The sequence below is a fragment of the Lipomyces arxii genome, assembly GCF_038497795.1.
Source record: "Lipomyces arxii strain Phaff 12-163 unplaced genomic scaffold V1512scaffold_5, whole genome shotgun sequence".
Lineage (NCBI taxonomy): Eukaryota > Fungi > Ascomycota > Lipomycetes > Lipomycetales > Lipomycetaceae > Lipomyces > Lipomyces arxii.
The window spans coordinates 719,859-746,138 of NW_027117704.1; the positions used below are offsets into that span (position 1 = coordinate 719,859).

A 26,280-nucleotide genomic window follows, 5' to 3' on the forward strand; every position below is an offset into this window, starting at 1 on the left:
AACAATTTGCGTAAAATAAGACAAGCATCTAAGCGGGATGCAAACGACAGAAAAGATAAAGACAAAGACAAAGAATTTACCGAAAGACAGACGGAAAGGGGGTACGGATAAATATGTAAGGTAAATAAATGTATATGCCAGAGAGACCAACCACACAACCAGCCCACATCTACAATACAAACAAAGGGGTTCTAACCAGTACGACACATCTGACCTGCTTCCTTAAAATGTCATAGCCAGAATAAGGACTATGCCATACTGGTGCCCATACCAAGATACCAACGGAACTGGGGGTACTGCTGCTGGAATCTCCCAACTGGACATACCGCACCAGATTGAAGACAGAAAACAGAACAGAACTAAGTCACAATCAGTAAATACTCGCAGCAAATCTTCTTCCTGCTGTTGGCACCTCGTTTAACTACTGCTCATTATCAGTCTAGCTTATGAGAAGGTGGGAATGTAGAAGGTGTGACTCTAGACGAAGGGAAGTGGCTAAAGAAAAAAAGAAAGGAACCAGCTGGGATGACAATAATCCAAATCTGCTATTACCAACTTCAATCTTATTCGAATTTGAATTACGACAGATATTTATAAACATTGTATAACTAAACAAGAGCAACTCCATATTCGACCGAAAACAATTAGATATTTATTACGGCTTTAAATTGTGTAAATAGTAAGAACTCAACATCAAAATATATAAGAAAAGCACAACAACCCCAACCAAACCCGAGATGTAATAAACCTTATCCGCTCCTCATGACGTGTCCCATTCAAATATGTATCATACCCTTACTTTCATTACTTGCAAAACTCAAGCAAAAAAAAGAATACTATGAAATAATATGAATAACGAGCAAACTCATTTATTTGCTCGCGTTCCAGAACTCGTTCAAGCTGGCTCCAGCACCGTTGAAAACCAACAAGTTGGGAGTTCCCTCAGGAATGCCTGAGAGCAAGTCAGGGCTGGAGTAAGCAATCAAGTTCTCCTTGAGCTTAGCAGGGGTGAGAACACCGGCAGCAAACTCAGAGTCAGAAGCAGGGTAGAGGGAAACGAAGTAAGCCAAAAGACCACAAACATGGGGGGAGGCCATGGAAGTACCAGAGATGGTGTTAAGAGCATAAGGTGAGCCAATCCAGGTGGACTGAATGTTCAATCCAGGTCCGAAAACATCAACACACTTTCCGTAGTTGGAAAAGTAAGCACGCTCATCACCGAGAGTGGAGGCACCAACGGTCACAGCCTTCTCAGCAGAGGCAGGAGAGTAAGAGCAAGCATCAGCGTTGTCGTTACCGGCAGCGACGGCAAAATGCATGCCAGCATCGACGGCAGCATTGACAGCCATGTCAAGAGCAGGAGACTTGCCACCACCGAGAGACATGTTAGCAACAGAGCCCTTGAATCCCTTCTTGGCGGCCTTGACCTCAGCAAGGTGAGACTCGACAGCGAATTCAACACCCTTAATGACATCAGACATGGAGCCGGAACCGTTGGACTTCAAGACCTTGACGGCAACGACATGAGCCTTCTTGGCAACACCGTACTTCTTACCGGCAACGGTACCGGAGCAGTGAGTTCCGTGTCCGTTTCCATCAGCATCAACATCACCACCGGGGATGGTCTTTCCCCAAAGGGCACGACCCTCGAAGTCTACGTGCTCGGTGTTGATACCGGTGTCAATAACGTAAGCGGTAACACCAGCACCACCCTCGGCGTCGAAGAGGTACTTGTTGAAGGTGCCAAAATTCAAGGCAGGACGGTGGGACACACGAGCAAGACCCCAGGGGGCGTTGCCCTCAGTAGCGAGCTCAGTAGCAAAGACCATGGAGTCACGCTCAACGTACAAGACCTAAAACACATTATGTCAGCACAGTAGATCAGATTAGGATTAGGGTTTGCCTTGTAATCAAGCAGCAACTAGAGTCACGCAATGGAGCCCAAGGCAACCTAATCGGCAACAACAAAACTTACATCAGGGTTCTTGCGGATCTGCTCAATAGTAGACGCCTCAAATCTTCCAGAGTAACCCTTGAAAGACTCAGTGAGGTCGTAGACGTGCTTAAGGCCGTGCTCGATGCCAGAGGCAAGGAACGGGGACTCAAGGCCACGCTTCTTCATGGAGTTGTCATGAACAGAGCGGACCCACGAGTGGTGAGTAGACGCAGCGGCGGCATCGACATGCTTCTTGAAGACGATGATGTACGAGTCAGCGATGACATGCTCAGCAGCCGTTGTGGTGGTGAGCAGAGGAGCTTCAGTAGAGGCATCTTTGTAGGTATCGGGGATGACGAATGCAGACGCAATCGCAGCGAAGGCGACTGGAAGTGTGATGGAGAACTTCATTGCTTTAGCTGATAAAATATACTTAGCAATGTAGCTTGAGTAGATACCAGTGGAAAAGGTATGTAAATGGGGGGGAGGAGTGACTGGTGATTGAAAAGAGTGTGGCGATGGAGCGAGAAGGACTGATTATGAGGGCGGAGACCCGGGCTGGGCTAGGTCTCGCATAAGTTTCAGGGTTAGGGCCAGTTTAAACGGCCAGGCCCAGTGTTTATCGCTTAGTGTCAGTTAGTAATGCGTTTATGCCATATAATTTAACAATAATGAACCTTATGTCTGATAGCGGATTGCGCTGTGCGTCATCGTCATCCGATCACGTCTATGCACACAACGTCTGTCTCGGTTGTGCAGCGCCAATGCCTTGAATTACGCGTGACAACAAACCGCGTTTAGATAAACAAAAACAATACGCAAAACGCGTAAAAATGGACGGGTTTGAGTCGCGTCTCGCAAGACTTGAAGTGCTTATTGCGCCTGAACAAGATACACGCGACCCGATTGTGGATCAGCTTATTAGGTTGGAGCACACAATTCAATCTTTATTACGAGATCATCCTGTGTTGAAGCGCTATCTTGACATCGGTATGTGTCTTCCTTAGCACTTTTGCTTTTACGCGTGTTGACAGAGACTAGACAAGAAGATCTTAAGCAGGCAAAGTACTATCGACTCGGTATCAGACGAAATAAACCACAAACAAGTCGTCATCAACTCGCACGCGTCCAACATCTCGTACCTTTCGTCGACATTAAGTGCGGTCACATCTCTAGCCCACTCGTGTCTAGACAATCCACAGGCATTCACTTTACCACCGGCACACGGGTCCGAAGTACAAGGCTTGCAAGCACGAACTGACGTGCTCCAACAAAATACGGCAACACTGCTCGCGCGGTCTGTAGCGCTGTTTGAACGGCTGCTGGTGCGGTCAATCGTTGGTGTCAATCAAGAATGGGCAGATATCGAAGACCAACTGGCTCAGATCGATTTGAAACTTCAGCGGACAAAACATGCTCAGTCTGTTCCACCGTGATTCAGTTCAATGAGAAAAAAATAATGCATATATACACTAAACACACACAAAAACAAAATCAAAAAAACGAAAAAACACACATTTTATCCGATGTAAATAATATGACCGTATTTTTTTTGTCGGCGATTAACCCGTTCGTCACCAATTGACACCTTCATAAAACGCAACAAAATGGAATATATATCCCAGTTTACCCAATAATGCAAACTACCCTTCGTCGCGATCATCCTCCCTTGACCTCTCTATCCTCTCCCACCGTGATGATGTTGGCCTCCTTTGTAGCCAAATGTTTCTTCCTCTTAGTCCGCTTGGACGTCGACATTGTCCACTGCCCGCGTTTGATCTCAGGCTGATCCTGGTGTACCCGCTCGTGCCCATAATGATGGTATGCATGCGTCGGCATTGGCGGTGACGACAAGCCAGACTCGACCGAGCTCTTTCGCACCGCGGCCGAGTACAAAATTTTTTCTCCTCCGCCTGAGCCGGTCTTCGTCGACCGAGAAATGTGTCCGTTCGCAGACACAGAGACCCCGCTAACGGTCCAGACATCGTCATCATTATCCCCGCTCGTGAGCCCAGTGGGCGCACCAAACGACACTGGCGAGACCGGTGGCTGGTCCATGACCGCGTCCGCGTACGACTTCAGCCCGTCCCGCGACCGGTCACCAGACTCCGTGTCGCTCTTGATCGACACCGTCGATTTGAACATGTCCCCGTTCACAATCACTGGCGTCAATGACCTTTCCTCGTCGTCGTCTGTGTTGATGTCAAGCTTCGATAGGTTTAGATCGTTTACGTCCGCAGAGTCAGACGGAAACCGGTAGTCGAGCCTGTACTCGGGCGGCGTCGGAAAACTGTTGCTATTGTGCGGAACGTCAGGCGAAATGTCAGACAGATCCGAACTGCTGTCGTACGACCGAGAAAAGTTGTAATCCATCATCTGCGCACCTGTAGACGACGTGTAAGCGTGCCGACTGTCGGGCGCAGTCACGGCTCTGGCAAACGGCGGCTTCCGACCTAGCTGCTCATCGTAAGGTTCCAACTGCTGTTGGTGCTGCTGCTGTTGTTGCTGCTGCTGTCGCGCAGGCGACAATGACCGACCACGACCTGCTCTCTCTTCGATCGGCTGAGCCAATGTCTCGTCAAAATACGGATACACGGCCGAAGCTCCGCGGTTGACAAGGTACGGCGCACCGTATCCAGCTGGAGGTGCAGTCTCCACACCGTCAAGATTCGGACCGCTACTGATATGTGCCCGTGACTGTCGCGGTAGTGTTGTAGTCGCGGATGGGATCGCGTAAAACGGCATGCTCATCATCTCGGCCGGCATCTTGCGGTAAATTGGGGGTGGGTACACGCCTCCCGGCGGCATTGTGCTCGACTTTGTAGACCATGCACTGCTGCTATTCCTCCTGAACCCCATTGGCGTCGGTGCAAACCCGCCCCTGCCAAACATCCGGCCCGCATTTGAGCCTGTGTCTCCAGCTTGCAAATAAGGATAGCCAGACTGCCCTTCGACAGACAGGCCCAGTCCGGTTTTGGCAGACAGGTCATCGAACTTCTCGATGCACTTGGCGAGATTCGCGTCCCTGTACAGAATATCGTACGCCCGTCTGAACTCGAGTTGGACGCCTTTGGCCGAGATGGCGTCGGCCGTGTTGCCCAAGTTCCGGGATGAGGTCAACGGCTCCTCGATGCAGAACCGCGTGTTCTGACGTGTGTCCCAGCCTTTTTCGACTTTAGACAGTAGCCGGCCGTTTCGGACCGAAACGACATGATGCTCGTAGTCAAACTCATACGCGTACCATTTGAAAAACCCAAACAGCAACGCGCCGAGGCTTTCGGTGTTGCTTTTTCCATAGTCCTCGCACTGTTCCAAGTCGTCACAAAACGAAATGTCGACCCCGTCAACGATCTGCGCCGGACGCGTGCCGGCACCAAGCTTGTGCAGGCTCGGCAAAATTGGAGGCAGGCGTAATTGCAGAAAATTGATAATCAGGCAAATCCACGAATACGACGACAGAGTCCCACCACCGGCTGCATCGTTCAGTGCTCGCTGCTTGGCCCAGTGCTTGACGATCATGGCCAATGACCGAACCCGTGGATCAATTTGGACATAGGTCTTGATCAGTTTTGTGTTGTCGAGCGCGAGCAAATTGTTGACGTTCATGTCGCACGAAATCTCAAACTCAGGGTCCCAGATCTTTACAATCGGAACTTTTGCACCGGGCACGCACACAACGCGCTCCATTTTATCTAAACAGATCAGTCTTGGAAATTGAACCAACTAGAATGACATACTATTTGCCCAAAACTTTGCTAGCATGCAAGTATCCTCAAGCTGTTTCCACGGCGTAGAAATGCTGACGTCAACGTCAGAGTCGTTAGTACATAGCAAGTTCTCTGTACTCCCAAACGGATGCACTCTAATGTCATGTCCTGGCCACTCATCATTCAAAGCCTTCTCAATCTTGACGATAAATTTGTGCCGGGCCGACGCATTCTTCTCACTCGGCTGGAGCGACTCAAATAAAGTCTTCATATCAGCCGTGATCTTCTTCTCGTTCTCGGCAGACAAGGTCTCATAGTGTCGCGAAGCAGGGGTATACGATAACGGGTTTGCGCCTAGCGAGTACGGTATCCGCCTTTTTGCGTTAATCAGCGCGGTCTCATACTGACAACCCGATTCCACTCGTAGCGGGGTCGACGTGATGGACAAGTGCTGCTCAGTCGTAGAAGTCTTCTTCGTGGTTGGCGACGGGGTTCGCGACTTTGGCTGCACGTGCGAGTCCGACAATGACGGCGAGACAGACGCGGTGTCATGAAAGTATGACGATTGCTTGTTGTTTGGCGACGAAGGCGAGTAAGGAGACGACGGCAGTGATGTAGTCGGTCGGTCGTTTGCGACCGTGTTCCGCCGAGACTGCCAGTGATAATGCTGCTGATGGTGATGGTAGTGGTGATGAGTATCACTTTTTTCCTGCTTGTGAAGTTCAGTTGAAACTACTGGCTTGTAGTGACGTGGGTCTTGAGTGTCTTGGTCATTTTGAGCAGACGGTAATAAGACAGTAGTCGAAGCACTTGGACTGGTATTTTCCGATCCCGCCATTTTTGTTTAAAACACGCAAAACACCACACTCCCCAGTACGGCAACAAAAAGAATTGATTTGCTTATTCAAGAGCAGATGTGAATTAAGGGCGAATAGTGACTTGATAAGATTTGGTAGTTTGTGATCAATGAAACGACAAGGCGAGAGCGAAACAGATTAAAACCCAAAATTTGTATAGTCAAAGCGCGACTGACTCGGATTGATATCGAATAGAAAATCAGTAAGAACTAGACTGAGTTAGTATTCATTCGTTTTTGTCGTATAAAAGTGGCGAAAGAAAGTCAGCCAGAATTGGAATGAATACTGATCGAATCTGGACAATTCTAGTTTATTTCCAATACCAGCTTGGACTTCATACTAAACAGTATAAGAATTACCTTTCCTGTCTATTCCAAAGACGCGTATGAGTTATTAGAAGTCGCGTCTAGAATCTTGTTGTAGTGTAGACGTGTTTCCTTTTGAATACTAATAGGGGCTAACTGAGTATATAAATCAGAGTGCAGACAGACTGTTCTTACACCTCAGTACTGATTCCTAAGTACGGCCTTAATTGACTAAATATTACACTTCTTTTCTTTTAACTGTTAACTAAATATAGTTATAGTTAAAAGGAAAAGAACAGAATCTCGTTAGTATCAAGGACTGACTGGGCTCAATAGTAGTGGTGTATAGAGATAATCCCGTCGACATTTCATAAGGAATGCGTTCATTCCGGGTAAATCTCTACGCTCTCACATGTACAATTTTGACGGCTCATACAACTACTACTATTGTTTCACACCATCTATAAAAAATCCATAGTTATATATACACTTCTAATCCTGCCCAAACATACGCATATGACTCTAATCAAGTAATTCGTACATGAAAATTCAGACTATATTTGTCCTTGTCCAGACGGCCAGAAATTCGACCGCGACTGGTGCGGCGGTATGAACTTGGTCCAAAGTGCGTTTGGCAAAGTATCGTCTGCTGACGCGTTGTCTGGCAGAAATACTCTCCATGACGGTAACCGCAACTGTCGGGCTGCTGCCGCGTAGATTGCTGCGTCTGAAAACACGTTTGGACTCATCCCAAGATTTAAAAATGACGCGTCAAATGCTTCGTTGCCAATTGTAGCATCCAAATCCGGCTTATTCTGCCTGGTTTGCTGTTTCCGATTGTCGACGACTTCTTCAGCCACTCTGGTATAGTTTCTGACGAGCGAAGTCAGCCGTAAAATCATACTGTTTCCTTTCGCATGCTTCGTTAAAAGTTCTAGATCAGACCGGACAAGCTGCAAATACTCTAAGTCTGATTGATCGAGTTGCAGCCCAGACATATTAGCCACGATCGCACTGAAGATTGAGAAAAACGGCGCTAACGGATGAAATACAAATGCCCATAACGTGTTCGAACTACGTTTGTAATCTCTATGCCTCTTGGCAATCAGCTCGCGGTATGTCTTCATTGCCTTGCGCGACGCCTTTATGTTGATGTCGTTTGAGTCAGCCGAGACACCGGCGTGAACACGGTGAATCATACTGAGACAGACGCCGTACGTGTATTCGACTTCAGACCTAAACACATTAGCCAACCTGTCGCCGCTTGGAATGCCTGACCGCTGGATTCCGGCGATCCAGATCATTGTGTTTTCAAAATACAGGTCGGCTTCCTTGTGCAAACTGTTCACTATTTCCTGTCGTCGGCACGTGCGCTGGATCGAACCCTCAACACCTAAACTCCCGAGCTCAGACTCGGCAGACACAGAGTACAGCCGGGTGTAGATTGCGTCGTACAGAAACGCAAGCTCGATTGACTTTCTGTACTCACCGTACCCGATTGAGTAGGGTTCCGTAGTTGTAAACTGTGTCCATGTAGGCACCAGCACGGCGCATTCTTTAGTTTGAAACGCGGGTGAAAGACCAAAAGACAAGGAAACAATCTTGTCAAGCGAAAAACACGACCAAAACAGTCGCAGTCGCTCTCCTTGAGGGTTTGTTGTCGTGTCGTAGATCATGCCGGCGTCGGCAAAAGACATGCTGTCGCACGTGATTGGGTCAATGGTCTCGTGGTGCAGTCCAAGGTCGAGGCATTGCCGGCACGCTGCCGACACGATTGTCCAGCACAAGACCGGGTCGTGAACTTCTTTGGCACACACGGCCGCGATCAAGAGTGCTTGGATGGTCAACAGCGATGGCGTGAGTAAAGTGTGCGCGTCTTGGATCACAAGATACACGTTTCGCAACAGCATGTCGTCGATCCCAATCTCGTTTACTTTCTGAGACCTTATCTCTGGTGTCGCGAACTGTAAGGCTTTAAGCATCATGTAGCTTGCGCACGTAAGCAGTTCCAGATAATGTTTGCCACTAGAAAATGACGGAGTATATATGGTGTTTCTAATCACACGCGCGAGTGGTATGCTAATAATTGGAAACGAGATCACTTTGGGCACGAAAACTATGTTTTGGTCAGTATGCACAATCACACAAAATGCATAATACTCACTATCCAAAAGCAACAGACCGTCAGTCTCACAAGGTAACCAAGGTGTGTGAGTATTCAAGTGCAATTTTTCTATTATACCACTTTCTCTGGTAAACACAGCACGGTCTCGAAACACAGAGTTGTTGAGTGAAGACGGCGTATAGTGTCCCACATGCTGTCCTGCGTCGCGATATTCCAACGCAGGCCAAAGTTTTAACTGTGGCGACGGGGATACTATGCATTTCAGTTGATCGTACACCTTCTCCAGCAGCATTTTGCCATTAGCACCTGTGCAGTTACTGTCAATTGCTAGTCCTTTCTGTGACTGTCCTTGTTCAAGTAAGTCATAAAGTTGTTGAAGATGATATTGTATTGGGCCTAACTGGTGCTGGTTGGGATAAACTATGACATTGCTCGACGAAGTAGATTCAACTGGTACAGTTGCATTACTGTTTTGCGATGGCCCATCACTAGCACCATCACATTTCCGTCTTCGCTTCTTCCTTGCCGAAAACACGCATTCGATGCCTCTTAGTGAGCACTGAAAACATGGTTCTTTTCGATCGCATTTGATCTGCAGAATTATTAGAGATTCATTCACGTGACAGACTGTTTACACACTTTTCTTAACCTGCAAGGGTCGCACTAGATCGTGATATTAGCATACACACAAACAGCTCCAAATAGTTCAAACATACAGATCTAGGCGTAGCAGATTCGGGCAGTTCTGTTTCAGCAGCAGTCATTATTTTCTCTATATACTTAGAAAAGGGACTACGATGCTGTTTAATCACCACAAACAAACAAGTCACGATTTGGGCACAATCCACGAGAATAATTTAGTGCTGCACACTATTTGGGAGGTTTGGGCGTCTGTATTCGCTTGCAGTGTGACGTAACCGTGGAATTTATCAGCTGAGCCGCAGGAGAAATGTCCGCGGACTTTTAGGACATTCTGTTCAAGCAAAAAGATGTGTTGACTTCGTTTCTATTTAGGAGTTTTGAATTTAGTGTGTTTCTTTGTTGAATATTAAAAAGAGGGTCTTGAATAAAAAGAGAATTGAGTTAGAGAGGTAATTACGTAATAAATCAAAATATAAGGGTATAGTACTGTTTGACACAAAACCCTCTTTTTGACGAATGTGCCTGTTGACAAAAAAAAGAACATTAAAAGTAGTCTAGACATTAGCGCTTGCAATATGGCATCGCGTGGTCGAATATACGTCGGCAGATCATTAAGTGCTTTGACAAGCCATCAATCTGTAAGTGTCAATGGCTTCTAATTTAACTGTGCCGATACTAAATGAACCAGTCAAGTATTCGACTGTCAAGTGGTGTGGGAATTTTAAGAACCATGCGATGTCCAAATGCTTTTCAGACCCATTACTCTGTGGCAGGAAGTTTGGCAGGGTATCGGTATTTTAGTTTTGGACGGTCTCAATCCAAGCCAGACCCAATTGAAGACAATGCATGGAAAAGTTCTTGTCCGAGTGAGTTTGTGGAAGACACGGAAATACTGCAGGACCCGTCCGCTTCAGACGCGTTGAACGCGTTAAGCGTGTCCGACGAAAGTGTTCCTGAGGTTTTAAAAGCGTCTGTTGAATCTGTTAATGGGAGTGGACAATACATCGAGACAAGTAACTTCATTGGATACTTGGAATCAATAGGACAAGCTCAGAGCTGGATTCATCCGTCAGACATCAGTCAACATTTGTTGGAGATGTGTCACGTGTATGGTGGACTTACTTGGGGGGCATCAATTATTGCAGTGACAGTTGCACTCCGGGTCCTTGCGTTTCCTGTATTTGTCAAGTCAAGTGATATGGGTGCACGGTCAGCAGCACTAAAACCTCAAATGGACAAGTTGTTGGCAGATTACATGAGTACCGGTTCCGCTACTGCGAATGATATACACGAAATGCAGCTGAAACGAAAGCGGTTGTTACAATCTCACGGAATAAGCATGCGATGGATGTTGGCCCCGTTGGTAGTTAATCTGGTGATTGGGTTTGGTATGTTTTTAGGTCTTGAGCGCTTGGCCAACGCGGATATTCCAGATTTCAAGCACGATCAGACGCCCGGGCTTTGGTTTGAAGATCTTTCTGGACCAGATCCGTACTATATTCTGAACGTGTTTCCTGCTTTGTTGTTGACATTAATGTTTCAGGTAATGTGTTGGCAATTTGTTATATCACAAAACAGATATGCTAACCCCTAAATTAGAGAGGCGGTGAGACTGGTATACAATCAATGGGACCTCAAGTCAAGCGCATAATGATGGCAGCTCCGATCGTATCGATTGTGTTTACTATCTTTTTGCCAACAGCTGTACTGTTATATTTCGGTACGACTAGTACGATGTCGCTCTTACAGGCGTTAATTTTGCAAAGCCCAAGGTTTCGTTCATTGACAAAGATGAAGCCTTTGATCAAGCCTCAGCCGGTTTCGGCAGAGACCAAAGAGAGTCTTCGTACGTTTTGGGAATCGGCAAAAAAAGCAGCGGAGGACCAAGCCCGAAAGAGGCCACCATAAAGATGGAGTTTATTTCGAATATACTCTAGATGTGTGTGCGTACATTTTGGGTCAGAGGGTCGAGTATCGAGTCAAGTTGTATATATTTTGGAAATTTAATAGGCAAATTCGTCTAATTTTACCAATTGAATTTAAACTACAAGATCTTCTCATATTGGTTTAAACGATATGCGAACTTGATGAATTTAATTGGGAACAGGTCATCTCCGCTTATAGTCGACAGCAGCATTACCGAACCGATTTCCTGAAATGGTCTTCTTTCTCTCCTCCCAATCGAGGCAAACATTTTCGAATTTCTAGTTAAACAATATTTAGCTTCTTCTACTGTAAGAAATAGTCCGTTAGCAAATTGACTACTTGTCAGCCGCAACTTTAGCGCCAAATTAGAATCATCTAAACGAGAGAGCGAGAAAATATCAGGTGTAAAGAATCGCATTTAAAGTTTTAGTAGACATGTGTTCTACACGTGTATGAGTAAACTTTAATTCTTAGCGGCAGTAGGTTCTCCCCGCCATCAAAACAGATTAAAACAAAAAAAAAAAAAGCAAATAAAAAAAAAAAAATAAAAAAACTAAAAGAGAAAGCGAACAAGGTTTCTGATCGGCAACCTATTAGCTCTATTCTCTATTAACGGCGCGGGTGAGGCCATATGCGAGATCTATACCTGCAGTAACACTCGTAGTGTTAATGTCATATCGCTATTAACAACAATATAACAATAATTTAATACTCTACTTTGATAGCAAAAGCTTTCTTCTACTTAATAGGCTAGAAAGTATAGAAGCTTAGATAAAAAAAAAACCGGATAACTAAAGGAGACCAGTAAAACTGACTTATGCCCGAGTCAGGAAACAAAAGAAGCATGATTCTAGAACACACAAGTGCAGCCGTCACTTCCTTCCCTTGCCCCTTCACCTGGAAAGTCTAAAACTTTAAACTTTGAAATGAAACATTTTGAGCGAAATCGGAGAGCCGTTCATAACTAGGTGGTTGTGTTCCTCTCCTTTTGTTACTCGAGTATTATTAACTCCTTATAATTGATTTTTCTCTAATCTTTTTGAATTTATATTTACATCTGGTTCTTCGATTGTGGTATCTGTGGTTACAAATTAGTCAAACTCTTCAATTCTATACTATAAACCCTTTAATTATTTTTATTTTTAAGCGAACTACAATACTAGAACACCGGGAAAAAATTTGATAATATTAAAAAAGATGGCCTGTTCTCGATGCCGAATGTCACTCTGTAGAATGCAATGACAGACATCGTATCAGGAAGTCTGTCAATGGAACAACTCAAACCCGAGGAAGGTTCTTCAGACATAAACTTTACTTCGGTGGTACCTTTCAACCAATTCAACCAAAGGAGGTACCTTCAACCACATGACACTTAACGCATAACCCCTGAACCTTAACTTAATCGGCGTTAGGTTCATCGTACTCACTCCCGAGACCTTCTTCCTCTAATCGTCTTCCCGATTTTCCCGTACTCAAGTATATAATGTAACCTAATTCCGGATGTGCAAATAATGTTGGCACAAGCATTAACAAGAAGATTTCAAACATGATCAGTCTTCCTATCTCAGTTCCTTCATCTCCAGTGATCGAGTCCCCAGAGTTTTCTCCCCTGTCTGCTCCTTCGTCACCCATGTTGGCTGTGTTCCAGTCAGCGCAATGGAGAAGCAACAGTGCGTGGAAGAACTCTTTACTCAAAATGCCTGAGTGGGTTGTTGTTCCTGCTTGGAAAAAGGTTAGTCTGTCAAAGGCTCACAGCAAGATCAGAATTTTTTTTGAAATTGTTCTTGTTTTGTATATCTTGACGTTGATTGCCAAACTCCACCATTACGGTTCTTTGAGCAAGGATCAACTGTTTTCATTTAAGATGCCATACGGTGCTTCTACTGCTGAGACTGTTGAGTCAAACCCAATTGATGCTATCATTAAAGGAGAGTCCGAATACAACTTGGACGTGTTTTTGGTCAATACTCCAAACTATCATTATGAGGTGTTTCTTCCTGTTGTCGAAACCTTCAAGCGCATTGACAACATCAATACTACAATCATTTCTACTGCAGCTGGTATGGATAAGTGGGGGATTCGAAATGCGGTTGAATATGCGGTATGTTCTTGTTAAGGTGTGAAAGATAGAAAGTGGGGCTAATTTATTCAGAGAGGAGACTTAAACTTGGTTGATGCAAAGACTACATCATTGGATAACTTGGGTGTTGTACCCGACTTGATCTTCTTAACCACCTGCCCAGAAGACATGAGAGTTCTCGGGGCCGGTTTACATAACGCGCTGGCGAAGGGTGCGCACGTTATGTGTATAGTGCACCAAGCCCATCTTTGGGATTACAAGCACGTGTCTGATTATACTAGCGAGATTTCGCTAATGCGACCCTGGATTGAACGAGGGCAGTGGCACTTTGCAGCTCTGTCCCGTCACGTACACACGTATATCAAGTCAAACTTTCCTCAATACCTCGAGACTCCAGATAGAGATTACCGGCCGTTTCTGTTTCATCCGGTGTTTAATTTCACCGCACCAGAGAACCTGGATTTCAACTCTAATGCTCCGTTCGCAGTCATTCCCGGAAAGTTCGAGAGCGAGAGACGAGATTACAATACGATTGTGAAGAATTTCAAGAAACTCGATTGCGATATTGGACTGCGCCTTGTGGGATCAGGCAAGATCCCCGATGTTGGCAACTTGGACTCCAAGATTGGGTTTGAGACCAACTTGAATTTCTTTGAGTATTTCCACGAGATGTCGAAGGGGGTTGCTATTATTCCTACACTTGGTAACGAGCATTACTTGAAGTCGCAGTCGTCATCTACAGTTGCGACGTCGATTATTGCTGGAACACCATTGATCGCTAGCCAGCGATTTCAGAATGCGCATTCACAAATTCCAATTGACTCGCTGTGGCTACAAGGGGAACACGAGTCTGAGTTAGAAGTTTTACAGCGAATTGGTCACATGGACTCCAAAGCGTGGTTGAGCAAGAAAAATAAGGTACTTGAGCTACGAAGCAGTTTGATTGCAGAGAACGTTGCACGAGCAGAACGGATGCTGAATGCGATTGGCAAGAAATATTCAGTTGGAGGAAGTCTGCCGGAGTAATTATGATACCACTTTTTTTATTTTATTGTTGTTTATTTGCACGATAGTCATGTTGAGGGAGTTATTTGTTTTGTGCGATAGACTTGCATTTTCTTTTTTGTTTATACTCTATACATTATAGTAATATGAAGAGCGACATCGGCGATTCGACCGTTGAGTGAGAGTTGTCCTTGATGACTAAGTAGAATTTCCCAAAAAGGTAAAGTAATTGAAAATTGCGAATAAGATTTCATTTAATTCAGCCACCTATATACTGTACCTTATTTGCTCACGTGGGTCCTGAACTCTAATTATTCATAGGCGAACCTCGATTGTTGGAATAAACTATATTGGACCGTTAAACAACTTAGGGTTACGACGCCACGATTGAATAGACTTATATATCCAAAGAGAGAAGTTCTAACAGCAATTACTAGTAAATTGAGTCGTAAATAATTAAGATGATTTTCTGGTCATGTGCGAGAACACGTTATTGCGTTGTTTTCTTATATATCTCTTAAGACACAAAACCGGTCTTCTCGTTTACTGTTTAACGTATGATTGCTTGTGCGAGATGCGTGGTACTTGTGTTGTATGGTACTGTACCCGTTGGGTTCATGAAGACTGATACATAATAACAGGCAAAACGAAAATTACCTTAAATGCGCGCAATATATCAGCCATCAGAAAACTTTCTTCTCTATTCTTACTTCTCTCTCTGTAAAGTTGGACTTGCTGTGCTTTGTCCTGTCGACGCTACTTTCAACCGAGATACACTTTTTTAATGTCATCTCGCTTCTTGCCTCAACTAAGAACTTTCCTCGCATCGTATACAAAGAAGCCGCAATCTAAGCACAAGATCTGATCTCATTTGAATTGAGACAACAATGCACTCTGAATTGATCTTGCATAAAAATATGTTGCACGCTAATTCCGCACAAAACAGACAATTCTAATCGTCGATTAGGCAAGATCCATAAAGTCATCGTACCTAAAGTTTTGTTGGGTAGGTATACCCATTCCATACCCCACCGTCCCGTTCGATTGAGTTCGACCTGTTTCAAGCATAAACTCCATCTGTTGTGACTCACCGCCCATTGACAGCACTTCACCCGATTCATCTGGTTCATAACTCATAAACAGATACTCCTCAGAAGATGGTGGTCCCTGGTTCGGTTCGGTTGGTGGCGACGTCGTCGTCCAAGACGTCGAACTACTTCGACCATAAAAACTAACGTCAAAAGGCATTCCAGCCAACAGATTATCAACATCTGGAACAATTAATTTGTCTCCACCTTGAGACATGTCATTGGTCATTAATTCAATATCGGAGCATTCAGTCTCGGTGATAACATTGACGAATATGTCAATAACCTCGACACATCGCTCTGCAAATGTCCAGTATCGAGAACCTTCAACCAGATATTGCTTGGCAGTCTCAAGCGAACGCAAAATAACCCTAATCGATAGCAACCGTAAACGATACTGTTGACATGCAAAATGCGCCCATAGTAATGTCATCACGGCCGTGAACACTCCCCGTATTGCCAGAAAAGTCGGCGCTAAATGAAATGAGGTACTCATGATCGCGTACAACTCTATGGCCGCCGACGCGCTGTTTGCACAAATCACTGCGGCCGACGTCGATGGAACAGGAAACGAAACCGACGGCCGGTACAGCAGCATCAAATGTTCGTGGTACTCAACATCCAAACGAATCCTCGTCCGTTCGGGTGCAATCGTAATCTGCGGCATGTTTGACCTCCAACTGTCTAAGCTCTGACGCAAATCCTCTAGGGTACTTTCGTTCGGCGCAAACGTATAGTCGTGATGAATTGACACTAATATCCTGGACGCTAATTGTCTTAACTTGACAATGTGAAGTGATACCGGAATATCAACCAACACTTGACTAGAATCTTGGCTTTCACCCGTCATTTCCGGATCCTGCCGGATATCTAGATAGTACGGGACATCGATATCGCGATCGCTCAGCATCACGGGTCGTCCGAGCAAGGTAGTCACTACTCTGTCGACCGAATACGTCGCCCAGAACACTCGTTTTCTAACTTCCTGGTTGATCAAGTTCAAGTGAATCCCGCTTGACTGCCGATGGAGTCCAAGCGCAACCGCAACCCTCATACTTGTCCCGACCGTCAGCCATGCGGATGAGCCTTCGGGATCATAAAACGAGTATAACGTAAGCAGCAGTAACAATCTAACCGTCCGCAGATTATCCTTCTCAAGTGCATGATCAAGCACAGACGGAAGTGATGCCATTGCGAAATACCCACGCTGCTTCTCCCTTTCTCCCAACGCGGCTGACCCAATCGCGCAAATCATAAACAATGTCATTCTCCAGCCTACGACCGTGCGTAGCTGGTCCATGATGTCAGGGTCATACGATTTGTTTAAATATGACATGAACGTGTAGCTGTGTATGAACGGATAAAACACAATTTCCTCAAACCCTGCTCGGGACAGTCGCAACGCCTCGTCATACGGCGGCCAAAAGCTCTCGTCCGGCGGGAACGGAGGCACCAACTGGTCGGCTTGACTGCCGTCTCCAAACTCTGACTTCAGACTCGACGCCGAGTTCGTGTAACTCGACCTCAGCTCGGCGGGCGACGAAGTTTTGGGCAGCGAGACCCCGAGCTGCTTCACGACCGTGTTTACGATCGACGCGACAGCGATCCCAGACGACGAGCCAAGATACCGCGGCTCGGCCGGCGCGTCCACAGCCACGCTTTCTTCTCCTGCGCTTCCGAGCGATAAAAACCCAACGTGAACGGCGAGGTCGTCGAGAGTGTCGGTCGGATGTTTAAATGCTTCATAGTAGTAATGCGACGGCCCAACTCTGAACTCCTGAAACGCTCGTTTAGGCGACGGCACGGAGGACGACGACGACCCGTCCGCCTTTGCGTCGGCGAACGGGATCTCAGTGTTGGTCTGGGTTTCTGAAATGTCAATTCCAGGGAACTGGTCATGCAGACTGCGTTCAAGCCACGCGACACGTTCTTCCAGCGCAGTCACGTATCCCCGGGGATATAACACTGCGCCTGATCTATTACTGGCATATTGACACCTAACTGAAGCCTTGACACAGGCCGAGCATTCGGGATATTTGCCATCACACTGTAATCACATTAATAACTTTCAATTCGAATGTTGACTTCAAACTGACTTTTGTCCGTCGCTTATGACAACGTTCACATGCCTGGATCGTTCTCCTCGTAGCAGCTGCTCGTAGTCCTTTGTGTTGTTGCAGTTGTTGTTGTTGTTGTTGTTGTTGCAGTTGTTGTTGATCGCGTGACTGTAATGTCTGTGCTGGGTCGCTTTGCTTAGAACTGGCCCTTCCAGACTGAGTTGGAGTGACTCGAAACACGTGGATTTGATCCTTAACATCTGAACTAACCGACTGCGAGACCGAGAGAGGTGATGAAGATCTAAATTGTGACGAGTTGAACGAGTTCAATCGCGGTAGATTACTGCTACTGAGTTCCAGTCCTGGCGCATTACCACCACTCCCGCTAGGATGTCGAACAGGTGATGTGTCTTTTGAAATAGACGAGTTCGTAGTCGACGACGGTGATTCGGACGACTTTCGTGGAGCAGCAGGTGACGGTGTGGTTGATGAAACGCCTCCTCCTCCTCCACTGCTGCCAGTCGTCTGTTGCCAGGTATTACTACTATCACCACCTTGAGCGTGCAAGGATGAGGATGATGGCGACGGTCGCATTAAGTAGTTTAGTTAGAATGTTTTTTAAGCCAGTTTTGCTGTTTATATAAATTATAGTGTGTACTGTTGTTGAAAGACATATATAGGGTTTATGATGAGTATTGCCGGAGTTTTGAAGTCGCAATTCTGTGAGTATTAAACGCAATAAAGTTCGTTGAAATAAACACTTTCAAACCCGAGATGTTTATTGTATTTATTATATAATCAAGTATATACCTGTTTAATGCATAGTTCAATGGAAATGTAGCACATTCAATTACATAAACAGTGTATTTAGTCATAAACACACTCCTCTTATTAATCAATATAAATATCATACAAACATTTCTATACCAAATCGCATCAAATTCCGATACTTTTTTTTTATCCCTTTCGCCTTGTTTTTCTCGTCACTTTCAATTCAATCTTCCTTAAATAATTTGCCATTATGGAGAACAACAGACCCTTTATCAGTGGGGTAAGGGCTCCTGTCACAGCTCGACACTCTCAGATGCCCAAAGTTTAACTGACCGATCCCAACCACCACTAACAATGTACTTATTATCTAATTATGTTGTTAGTATAAAGCAATACCATGTAAACAAATAATTAAATACCATTTGAAATATCAAGACTCATGGCTTTCTCGGTATGTCCTTTAAGAGACTTGATCAAGGCCCATGTATCTGATTTCCATATCTATATCATTAGTCAACAGTTATCACAAGTCAAACACAAAACTCACATTCACACAGCCATCGTACGAGCTTGAAGCCAAGTACGACCCTCGCAATGACGGCGCACCGTCTTCGTCCATCATGCCAGGCACCCCACCGTCACCATTAAAAAACCGCACATCAGACACAAGGCTTTTATGCGCAGGTATGGTAGCAACCGCTCTGACTTTACGAATGTCCCAAATCTTGACGCTCGAATCGCCGGACCCAGTCGCGACCTGGTACCCGTTCGGGGCAAAATCGGCGCCGTAGATCTCTCGACTGTGTCCGTCCAAGACCATGATTGTCCGCCCGGTCCTGAGATCCCATACCCGCCCAATCCCGTCCAACCCAGCGGAAACCGCGAGCGCGCCATCGGTCTGCATGGCGACACAGTACACTTCCTTTGAATGCCCCTCTTGCATTTGTAATTCTTTTGTCGAGTCTAAATCCCATAGCCGCCATGTACAATCAAACGATGCCGACGCGAGTAATTTGCCAGACGGATGAAACGCGATTCGACAGACTCGGCCCTCATGACCTTTCAAACTAGCAAGGGGCGTGTCGCTTTTCAACGACCATAGATTCACCGTCATGTCACCTCCACCGGACGCCAAATTCAACGCGGCCGGTGACTGCCCGATTGTAGCTTGGGGATGCCAGTCAATGCCTCCAATCTTGTCCGTATGACCCCTGAGCACAGAAAGGTCTGAATCTTCCAACGTCGGCACGTTGACTAATCTGATTGACCCTGTCCATGACCCTGCCGCGATTATTTTCGAGTTTGGCGCAAATCGAACTGCAGACACAGCCCGGTCGGCCACGAATTGTGTGCCGAACAATGTGTATGTCCGCAAATAGTTTGCCAGCCCGTGAGCCTGCTTCACCACCTTTGTCAGCGGGAACTTTGCGTCTGTCGTTTGTCGTTTATGCTGCTCCCGTGTTCTTTGTAACGAATATTCTGCAATTGCCTGTCTGATTTCAAGAAGCTCATCATCTCCGGGCGTATAAAATTCTTCATCCTCAGCTTCAACACTCGCAGCACTCTCGTCGTCATACATGACCGCATCCCCACCACTCTCCTGTAACTCCAACATGACCTTCCTCAATCTCTCTCTTCGGTCTGCCTTGTCTTCTGCAAACAACGTAATCGGCTCTCCCAGCTCACGCAACCTCATCCGGATCTGCGAGTCGTCTGTCGGAACCGCAATCTGTTTGGCTTTCCTCCTCCGTGATAGCTCGTCCAGGTACGTCTGTGCCTTCATGTTGGTGCCCGACATGGTATAGTCATTGTTTACCTCGAGATCCTCGAGCAACACACCTTCCTGAGGTGAAGCAGGGTCGACCGACATTCTGTCAGCGTCCAGCTGGGTCTGTCTTGATGGATGTACTGACATTGCGTATCTTGAGTTTACTGTGCTCTTTTGTATCGTGCTCTGTGTCTTCACCGCCTCGACATTATTTGTATGATTTACTGAGCGGTTCTTTGCGTGAAGTTCAATGTTCAGTTATGGATTGTTATGGTGTGCGTAAGACGGGTAGTACGCATTGTACAATAGTGCTAGTATTGACCCATTATAGTGTGCTAATTATTTACTGTTCTTTTGGAATTAATCACACGTTAATATAACTCCTATTACTCTGTACCTACGTACCCAAATTAACACAAAACTAAACATGAATGAATCTTCGTGATCTGTTCAATCCAACTCGAATCAACGACACTCAATCGCGTACGTTCACACAAACAAGCGAGTAACTGCTGCTGAAAATTTGCAATGGCACCAAAAGAATCTTCTCTTGAGAAACCAGGCAAGAAATCGCGTACTTCGACCGTGTCAACGCCCCAGACCGCGACAAAGCAAGTCGCCTCGGAGGACTTGATGGATGGAAGCGTACCTACGCAATTGATCGGCCAACAGCCTACTCCTGCTCAGGCGAAGAAGGAGGAAATTAAATATAATTTGGCTCTGCTTGCTGTGACTGTCGGAGGGTTCTACACTCGGTTCTATAAACTGTACCATCCTGATCAAGTAGTGTGCGTGTGCCTGATTCGTGTCTGTTCTTTTGCTGTATTAACCTCGTTCGCAGGTTTGATGAAGTTCATTTTGGAAAGTTTGCTAGTTACGTACGTTTCTTAGACTGGTCTCGGTGTTTGAATTCATGTTAATTTTTGTTTAAATGTAGTACCTGCAACGAACGTACTTCTTTGATGTTCACCCTCCGTTCGGCAAATTGCTGTTTGCACTGGTCGGATACTTGGTCGGTTACGACGGATCTTTTTTGTTTGAAAACATCGGTGACGGATATACTCACAACAAGGTCCCGTACCTTGCGTACCGTGCACTACCAGCCTTGCTCGGAGCCCTGACCGTTTCGGTTGTGTTTCTGACAATGAAGCACAGCGGGTACAGTCTCGCGGCATGCATGGTTGCGGCCGGTCTGGTGCTGTTTGACAATGGCCACATAACTCAGACCCGACTGATCTTGCTCGACTCGACCTTGATTTTTTCCATGAGCTGCGCGCTGTACTGCTACGTCAAATTCATGCGGTATCGTAACTACGCGTTTGAGAGAAAGTGGTGGAAGTGGCTGACGCTGACTGGTATTTCGCTGGCGTGCACAATCAGCACGAAGTATGTCGGCGTGTTTACGTTCTTCACCATCGGACTCGCAGTCTGTGTCGATTTATGGAACTTGCTTGACATCTCTAAGGGCTTAACACTGGTCAGTCTCATATGTCTAACTCGTCCAAGCTAACAAAACAGAGGGTCGTTGCAAAGCATTTTTTTGCTCGAGCGTTCAGTCTAATTGTCATGCCATTCATGCTCTATCTTTACTTCTTCCAAATCCATTTCTGGGTCCTCAGCAAGTCCGGTCCCGGTGACGATTTCATGTCGCCTGAGTTCCAGGAAACGTTAGGCGACAACGAGATGGCGTTGTTGTCAAAACCAATCAACTACTACGACACAATCTCGATCCGGCATAAAGATACGCAGACGTTCTTGCATTCCCATCTTGATAAGTACCCGCTCAGATACGACGATGGCAGAATCTCGTCTCAGGGTCAGCAGGTCACAGGGTACCCTTACCAGGACGTGAATAACGACTGGGTCATTTTTCCTGTAGTTGAGTTTCCTGAAAATGACAAGTTGGGTCACGCGGTCAAGGGCGGAGACGTCGTGCAGTTGTTCCATGTCGCTACCGAGACATTTCTCTTGACGCACGACGTTGCGTCGCCGGGATACCCTACCAATCAAGAATTCACTACCGTCAGCCGAGAAGACGCTAGCGGGCCTCGTCATAACGACACGTTGTTTGAGATTAGACTCAACACCAACAAGAACGACCCATTCCGGACCAAGGCAGGTCTGTTTAAGCTGATCCACGTCCCAACCAAGGTCGCCATGTGGACCCAGAATACCAAGTTACTGCCTGACTGGGGCTACCAGCAGCAGGAAATCAACGGCAACAAGAATGCAGCGCAGTCGTCCAACACGTGGTTTGTTGACGAGATTGTCGGGCTGAGCGACGACCGGCTGACCGCAGAGCCAAAGAAAGTCAAACAGCTCCCGTTTCTCAAGAAATGGCTTGAGCTTCAGGTTGCAATGTTTAGGCACAACAACGCACTGACCGCGACGCACCCGTACTCGTCGCTCCCGCCCGAGTGGCCGTTCTTGTTACGTGGAGTGTCGTTCTGGACGAACGCGGACACGAGATCGCAAATCTACTTGATTGGAAACCCGGTCGGGTGGTGGTTTGCAACGTGCTGTCTGGCGGTCCTGTCTGGTGTCTTGGTCGCCGACCAGCTCACTCGCCGGCGGCACTACTACGTCTTGGCCGAGAACGTCCGGGTCCGGTTGTACAACTCTGCCGGGTTCTTTCTCCTCGCCTGGGCTGCGCACTACTTCCCGTTCTACATCATGGGCCGGCAGCTGTTTTTGCACCATTACTTGCCCGCCCACCTGGCGTCGGCATTAGCAGCCGGTGCATTACTGGATTTTTTCTACGGCAACCCTGGTGCGTACCCGGTGACATATTCCAAGAATAAGTCGAAAGACGTCGCAAAGAAGCAAAAAGATGCGACATTAGTGAAAGCACAGTCAGCTACAGTGTACCCTCCTAGTACGCTCATTAGCTGGCTCGTCACTGCTCCCATCCTCACTATACTCTACGCCGCGTTTTACTTTTTCTCACCCTTCACGTACGGTGATCCGGGATTGTCTGTGCCTGAGGTTTTGGCGCGGAAGTGGATGAACTTTGACCTTCACTTTGCAAAGTAATCTACATGTAATTATCTAAAAGTCTTTGAACGAAAAGAGTCTTCGAATCAGTACAGTATTTCAAACGAATACAAATGGAAGTAGTTTGTAACGAATAAAATCTGCAAATTTTACGTACAGTGTACGTAGGGTTTTGTACCAGGGGACGTACAGACGCGTTTAAAAACGTCGAGCTGTGTGACAGCCGGCGCATTTCTTGGGCAGCAATGTCGTTAAGCCAATACGTTCTGGATTTTGCGTACACTTTTACGACTTGTATAAGTTGCTTTCCTTCGCCTGCTATTAATATTAATAACCGGAGTTTTAAAATCCAGCGATTGCTCGGAGAGGTTAGTATGTTAATGTTCTGGTCATGCAATGTGTTGATGTCGGACAGGGAGGGTTTTCGTACGTCTATCTCGTTCAGGCATCAAATGGAGAACTGTTTGCGCTTAAAAAGATCCGGTGTTTGTTTGGAGCCGAGAGTCTGCCGAATGCGATGAAGGAGATTGAGAGTTACAAGATATTCAGTGACCAGCACATTATAAACATCATCGTGAGTGGTTCTTTCAAGGTGAATGTCAGGATTAACGTGTTTGACAGGACTCGAGTGTAGTACAGGAACGGGACGGGTCAAAGACGGTGTATATTTTGTTACCATATTTCAGACGTGGAAATCTGCAGGACACAATCAATTCAAACTTGATCAACAATCACTACTACGGCGAGCGCGAGGCATTGCAGTTATTCCTCGGGATTGCACAAGGATTACGAGTCATGCACAAGCACACGGCAGGCACGAGCCGGACACTAGTGTCCAAGCCAGTTGATTTTGAACGCGAGTTCGAGGAGCCGCTGATGGAGGAGTCTAACTCGTCATCACTCGACCTCCTTCCGCGGTCGGGGGCAGCCGTGGCAGCCAGCATTGTGCCGTACGCGCACCGCGATATTAAGCCGGGAAACATCATGCTTAACCAGTCCGGGCTGCCTGTGTTGATGGACCTCGGCAGCTGCGACCGGGCACGGATAGAAGTGACGTCTCGGCACCAGGCGCTCGAGATCCAGGACTACGCGGCAGAGTACTGCACCATTTCGTACCGCGCGCCCGAACTGTTCGACGTGAAGACGAACACCGTGTTGGACGAAGGGGTCGACATCTGGAGCCTCGGCTGCACGTTCTTCGCGCTGCTGTACTGCTCGTCGCCGTTTGAGTTGCAGTCGTCAGAGTCTGGCGCGAGTCTGAGCTTGGCTATCATTAATGGGCAATACCGAATCCCAGACTCGCCGAGGTATTCGGAGCCTACAAAAAATATCATCCGCGAATGCTTGACGGTCGAGCCTACGAAGCGGCCGAACATTGACCGGGTTATAGAGATGATTGAAAACGCTTTAGAAGAGGTTCCATAATAAATTTAAAACGATGTAGTTGCATAATCATATTTTACTTTTATAGAAACCTAGGAAATACCCATAAATCATTAAATACCGCGCACAATATCTCTATACGGCTTTTTTCCTGCTCAACGCCTTGTCTGCCTCCCATACTCCTCGATCAATGACCGCAGCGACAGCAAGCACGCCTCCGACAACGGCACAAACACCAATTAAGAATGATCCGAATGACTTTGACCTAGAGCGCGTTAGTGAGGTGTTGAGACTGTACAAATGACTTACCGTTCTTCTCTGTTTATGACCTTCATTGGTGAGATGTCGTATGAAAAAAACACGCCAGGAATGCCACCACGGGCGTGCATTGTGTTTGGATGATCTTCGTCTCTGCCGCCTCTGATTGCCCGCTCGTGCGACGTGACAGAATACTGGTTGGTATCCAGAGCCAACTGTCCCAGACGCTCAAACCGGGTCGACACGACTTTGATAAAGTACATGTAGTTGAAGTTTCGTTCTTCGGTCTTCTTGATGGTGTTGTCTAGAGGATTATGTACAGAGTCGTGCACGGGACCAAATGACAGATGCTTGATGTTGTGTGAAAACGTGTGCAGGACTTCAGACTGTTCGTAAATATTGAGGTCGTGAACGTGCATGTTTGGAGACGTGAAGGATTTGCCAGGCGCGAAATGGAAATTTCCCACGACTTTGTTAACAAATAACGACCCAGCGACGTTGCATCCTTCGTGCTGCACGGCCTGAATCCTCTCGGGATAGTTTTCGCGCTCGCATTGCTCAACTCCATGTCCGTCTCCAAATGCCCAGCCGACCTCTTGATACGCCAATCTGACTTCGTCGCAAGTATTGCAGCACCGTGTACCCTCTTGTTCTTTCGGAATAGCACCATAGCAAGGACCACAGTAGTCTTTCTCGAGATGGACCGCGTTTCCAGACGCCAGCTCGAGTTTGTCGGACGCAATCACGGTCCCGTCCTGCGCCAGCCTGGTCTTTGTGATCCCATGTGTGACCTCGGTCTGCTGCTCGCCAGACACGTCCATGACATCCAACGTTAGCAGTTCACATGGCACCGTCGGAAACGTGATGTCGAGGTTAATACTCATGCGCTCTCCTACACGAACAGCTGTTAGTGACCCCTGAATCCAGATCTATGTGGCCGTAGCAGTTGCTCACCTCGAGTCTTGTCCACGATGAGTTCAGGCCGGTTGACAATTCGTCTGCAATCGACCCATTCAGATACTATTAGCGCAACAATGACCAAGGCAGCAACAATGGTCACAATGCCACCAGACGTTGTCCGAACGCGTGCATCCTCGACGGTCTTTGTGAAGGCATCGAACGTAGTCAAACGCCGACGAGGGGGCATGTTTAGGGTATCGTTATGACTGTATGAGAAGCGTGTACCTACCTTGCTGTTAGTAATTGAGCAAGTCGATCTAATTGTGGGATCAGGGCCAGTTTAAAATGAAGTGGGATTCAGTGAAAAGGTGAAGTTGTTCGAGGATGTTAAGTGTTCAATGCACTGCACTGGGGTTGAAAACACGGATAATATATGAATTGTGTTCAATACTAGAATAGTATTACGATACCCACAATT

The 26,280-nt window shown here is 46.6% G+C and overlaps 10 protein-coding genes across 10 annotated transcripts; 4 read left to right on the top strand and 6 right to left on the bottom strand.

The window, feature by feature from the left end:
• Positions 1–472: 472 nt before the first annotated feature.
• On the bottom strand, positions 473–2,454 carry V1512DRAFT_261572 (peptidase S8/S53 domain-containing protein). Its single transcript, XM_066916093.1, has 2 exons — positions 1,976–2,454; positions 473–1,853 (listed from the first exon to the last, which is right to left on the bottom strand). The coding sequence occupies exons 1-2, from the start codon at positions 2,345–2,347 to the stop codon at positions 870–872; spliced, it is 1,356 nt and encodes a 451-aa protein (XP_066772330.1). The 5' UTR covers positions 2,348–2,454; the 3' UTR covers positions 473–869.
• Positions 2,455–3,595: 1,141 nt separating this feature from the next.
• On the bottom strand, positions 3,596–6,481 carry V1512DRAFT_252747 (uncharacterized protein; the record flags this gene model as incomplete). Its single annotated transcript, XM_066914723.1, has 2 exons — positions 3,596–5,628; positions 5,674–6,481. 2 exons carry the CDS (start codon positions 6,479–6,481, stop codon positions 3,596–3,598), a joined length of 2,841 nt encoding a protein of 946 aa, XP_066772331.1.
• Positions 6,482–7,225: 744 nt separating this feature from the next.
• V1512DRAFT_261577 (uncharacterized protein) lies at positions 7,226–9,986 on the bottom strand. The gene is made up of 4 exons (XM_066916094.1): positions 9,647–9,986; positions 9,570–9,593; positions 8,970–9,522; positions 7,226–8,921 (listed from the first exon to the last, which is right to left on the bottom strand). Exons 1-4 carry the CDS (start codon positions 9,692–9,694, stop codon positions 7,360–7,362), a joined length of 2,187 nt encoding a protein of 728 aa, XP_066772332.1. The 5' UTR covers positions 9,695–9,986; the 3' UTR covers positions 7,226–7,359.
• A 161-nt stretch (positions 9,987–10,147) lies between these two features.
• Positions 10,148–11,480, top strand: V1512DRAFT_247204 (60Kd inner membrane protein-domain-containing protein; the record flags this gene model as incomplete). The annotated part of the gene is made up of 3 exons (XM_066914476.1): positions 10,148–10,210; positions 10,261–11,115; positions 11,172–11,480. The coding sequence occupies 3 exons, from the start codon at positions 10,148–10,150 to the stop codon at positions 11,478–11,480; spliced, it is 1,227 nt and encodes a 408-aa protein (XP_066772333.1).
• Positions 11,481–12,956: 1,476 nt separating this feature from the next.
• V1512DRAFT_141432 (uncharacterized protein) lies at positions 12,957–15,075 on the top strand. The gene is made up of 2 exons (XM_066913005.1): positions 12,957–13,599; positions 13,651–15,075. Exons 1-2 carry the CDS (start codon positions 13,045–13,047, stop codon positions 14,602–14,604), a joined length of 1,509 nt encoding a protein of 502 aa, XP_066772334.1. The 5' UTR covers positions 12,957–13,044; the 3' UTR covers positions 14,605–15,075.
• Positions 15,076–15,546: 471 nt separating this feature from the next.
• On the bottom strand, positions 15,547–18,322 carry V1512DRAFT_252751 (fungal-specific transcription factor domain-containing protein; the record flags this gene model as incomplete). Its single annotated transcript, XM_066914724.1, has 2 exons — positions 15,547–17,718; positions 17,768–18,322. The coding sequence occupies 2 exons, from the start codon at positions 18,320–18,322 to the stop codon at positions 15,547–15,549; spliced, it is 2,727 nt and encodes a 908-aa protein (XP_066772335.1).
• Positions 18,323–18,792: 470 nt separating this feature from the next.
• On the bottom strand, positions 18,793–20,414 carry V1512DRAFT_205643 (WD40-repeat-containing domain protein; the record flags this gene model as incomplete). The annotated part of the gene is made up of 3 exons (XM_066913363.1): positions 18,793–18,866; positions 18,919–19,000; positions 19,047–20,414. The coding sequence occupies 3 exons, from the start codon at positions 20,412–20,414 to the stop codon at positions 18,793–18,795; spliced, it is 1,524 nt and encodes a 507-aa protein (XP_066772336.1).
• Positions 20,415–20,733: 319 nt separating this feature from the next.
• On the top strand, positions 20,734–23,417 carry V1512DRAFT_237361 (Dolichyl-phosphate-mannose-protein mannosyltransferase-domain-containing protein). Its single transcript, XM_066914146.1, has 4 exons — positions 20,734–21,055; positions 21,109–21,145; positions 21,205–21,744; positions 21,786–23,417. The coding sequence occupies exons 1-4, from the start codon at positions 20,796–20,798 to the stop codon at positions 23,298–23,300; spliced, it is 2,352 nt and encodes a 783-aa protein (XP_066772337.1). The 5' UTR covers positions 20,734–20,795; the 3' UTR covers positions 23,301–23,417.
• Positions 23,418–23,486: 69 nt separating this feature from the next.
• Positions 23,487–24,735, top strand: V1512DRAFT_261585 (kinase-like domain-containing protein). Its single transcript, XM_066916095.1, has 3 exons — positions 23,487–23,629; positions 23,677–23,835; positions 23,883–24,735. Exons 1-3 carry the CDS (start codon positions 23,507–23,509, stop codon positions 24,684–24,686), a joined length of 1,086 nt encoding a protein of 361 aa, XP_066772338.1. The 5' UTR covers positions 23,487–23,506; the 3' UTR covers positions 24,687–24,735.
• On the bottom strand, positions 24,663–26,216 carry V1512DRAFT_223949 (endoplasmic reticulum vesicle transporter-domain-containing protein). Its single transcript, XM_066913772.1, has 3 exons — positions 25,857–26,216; positions 24,954–25,794; positions 24,663–24,909 (listed from the first exon to the last, which is right to left on the bottom strand). The coding sequence occupies exons 1-3, from the start codon at positions 26,047–26,049 to the stop codon at positions 24,780–24,782; spliced, it is 1,164 nt and encodes a 387-aa protein (XP_066772339.1). The 5' UTR covers positions 26,050–26,216; the 3' UTR covers positions 24,663–24,779.
• Positions 26,217–26,280: the final 64 nt, after the last annotated feature.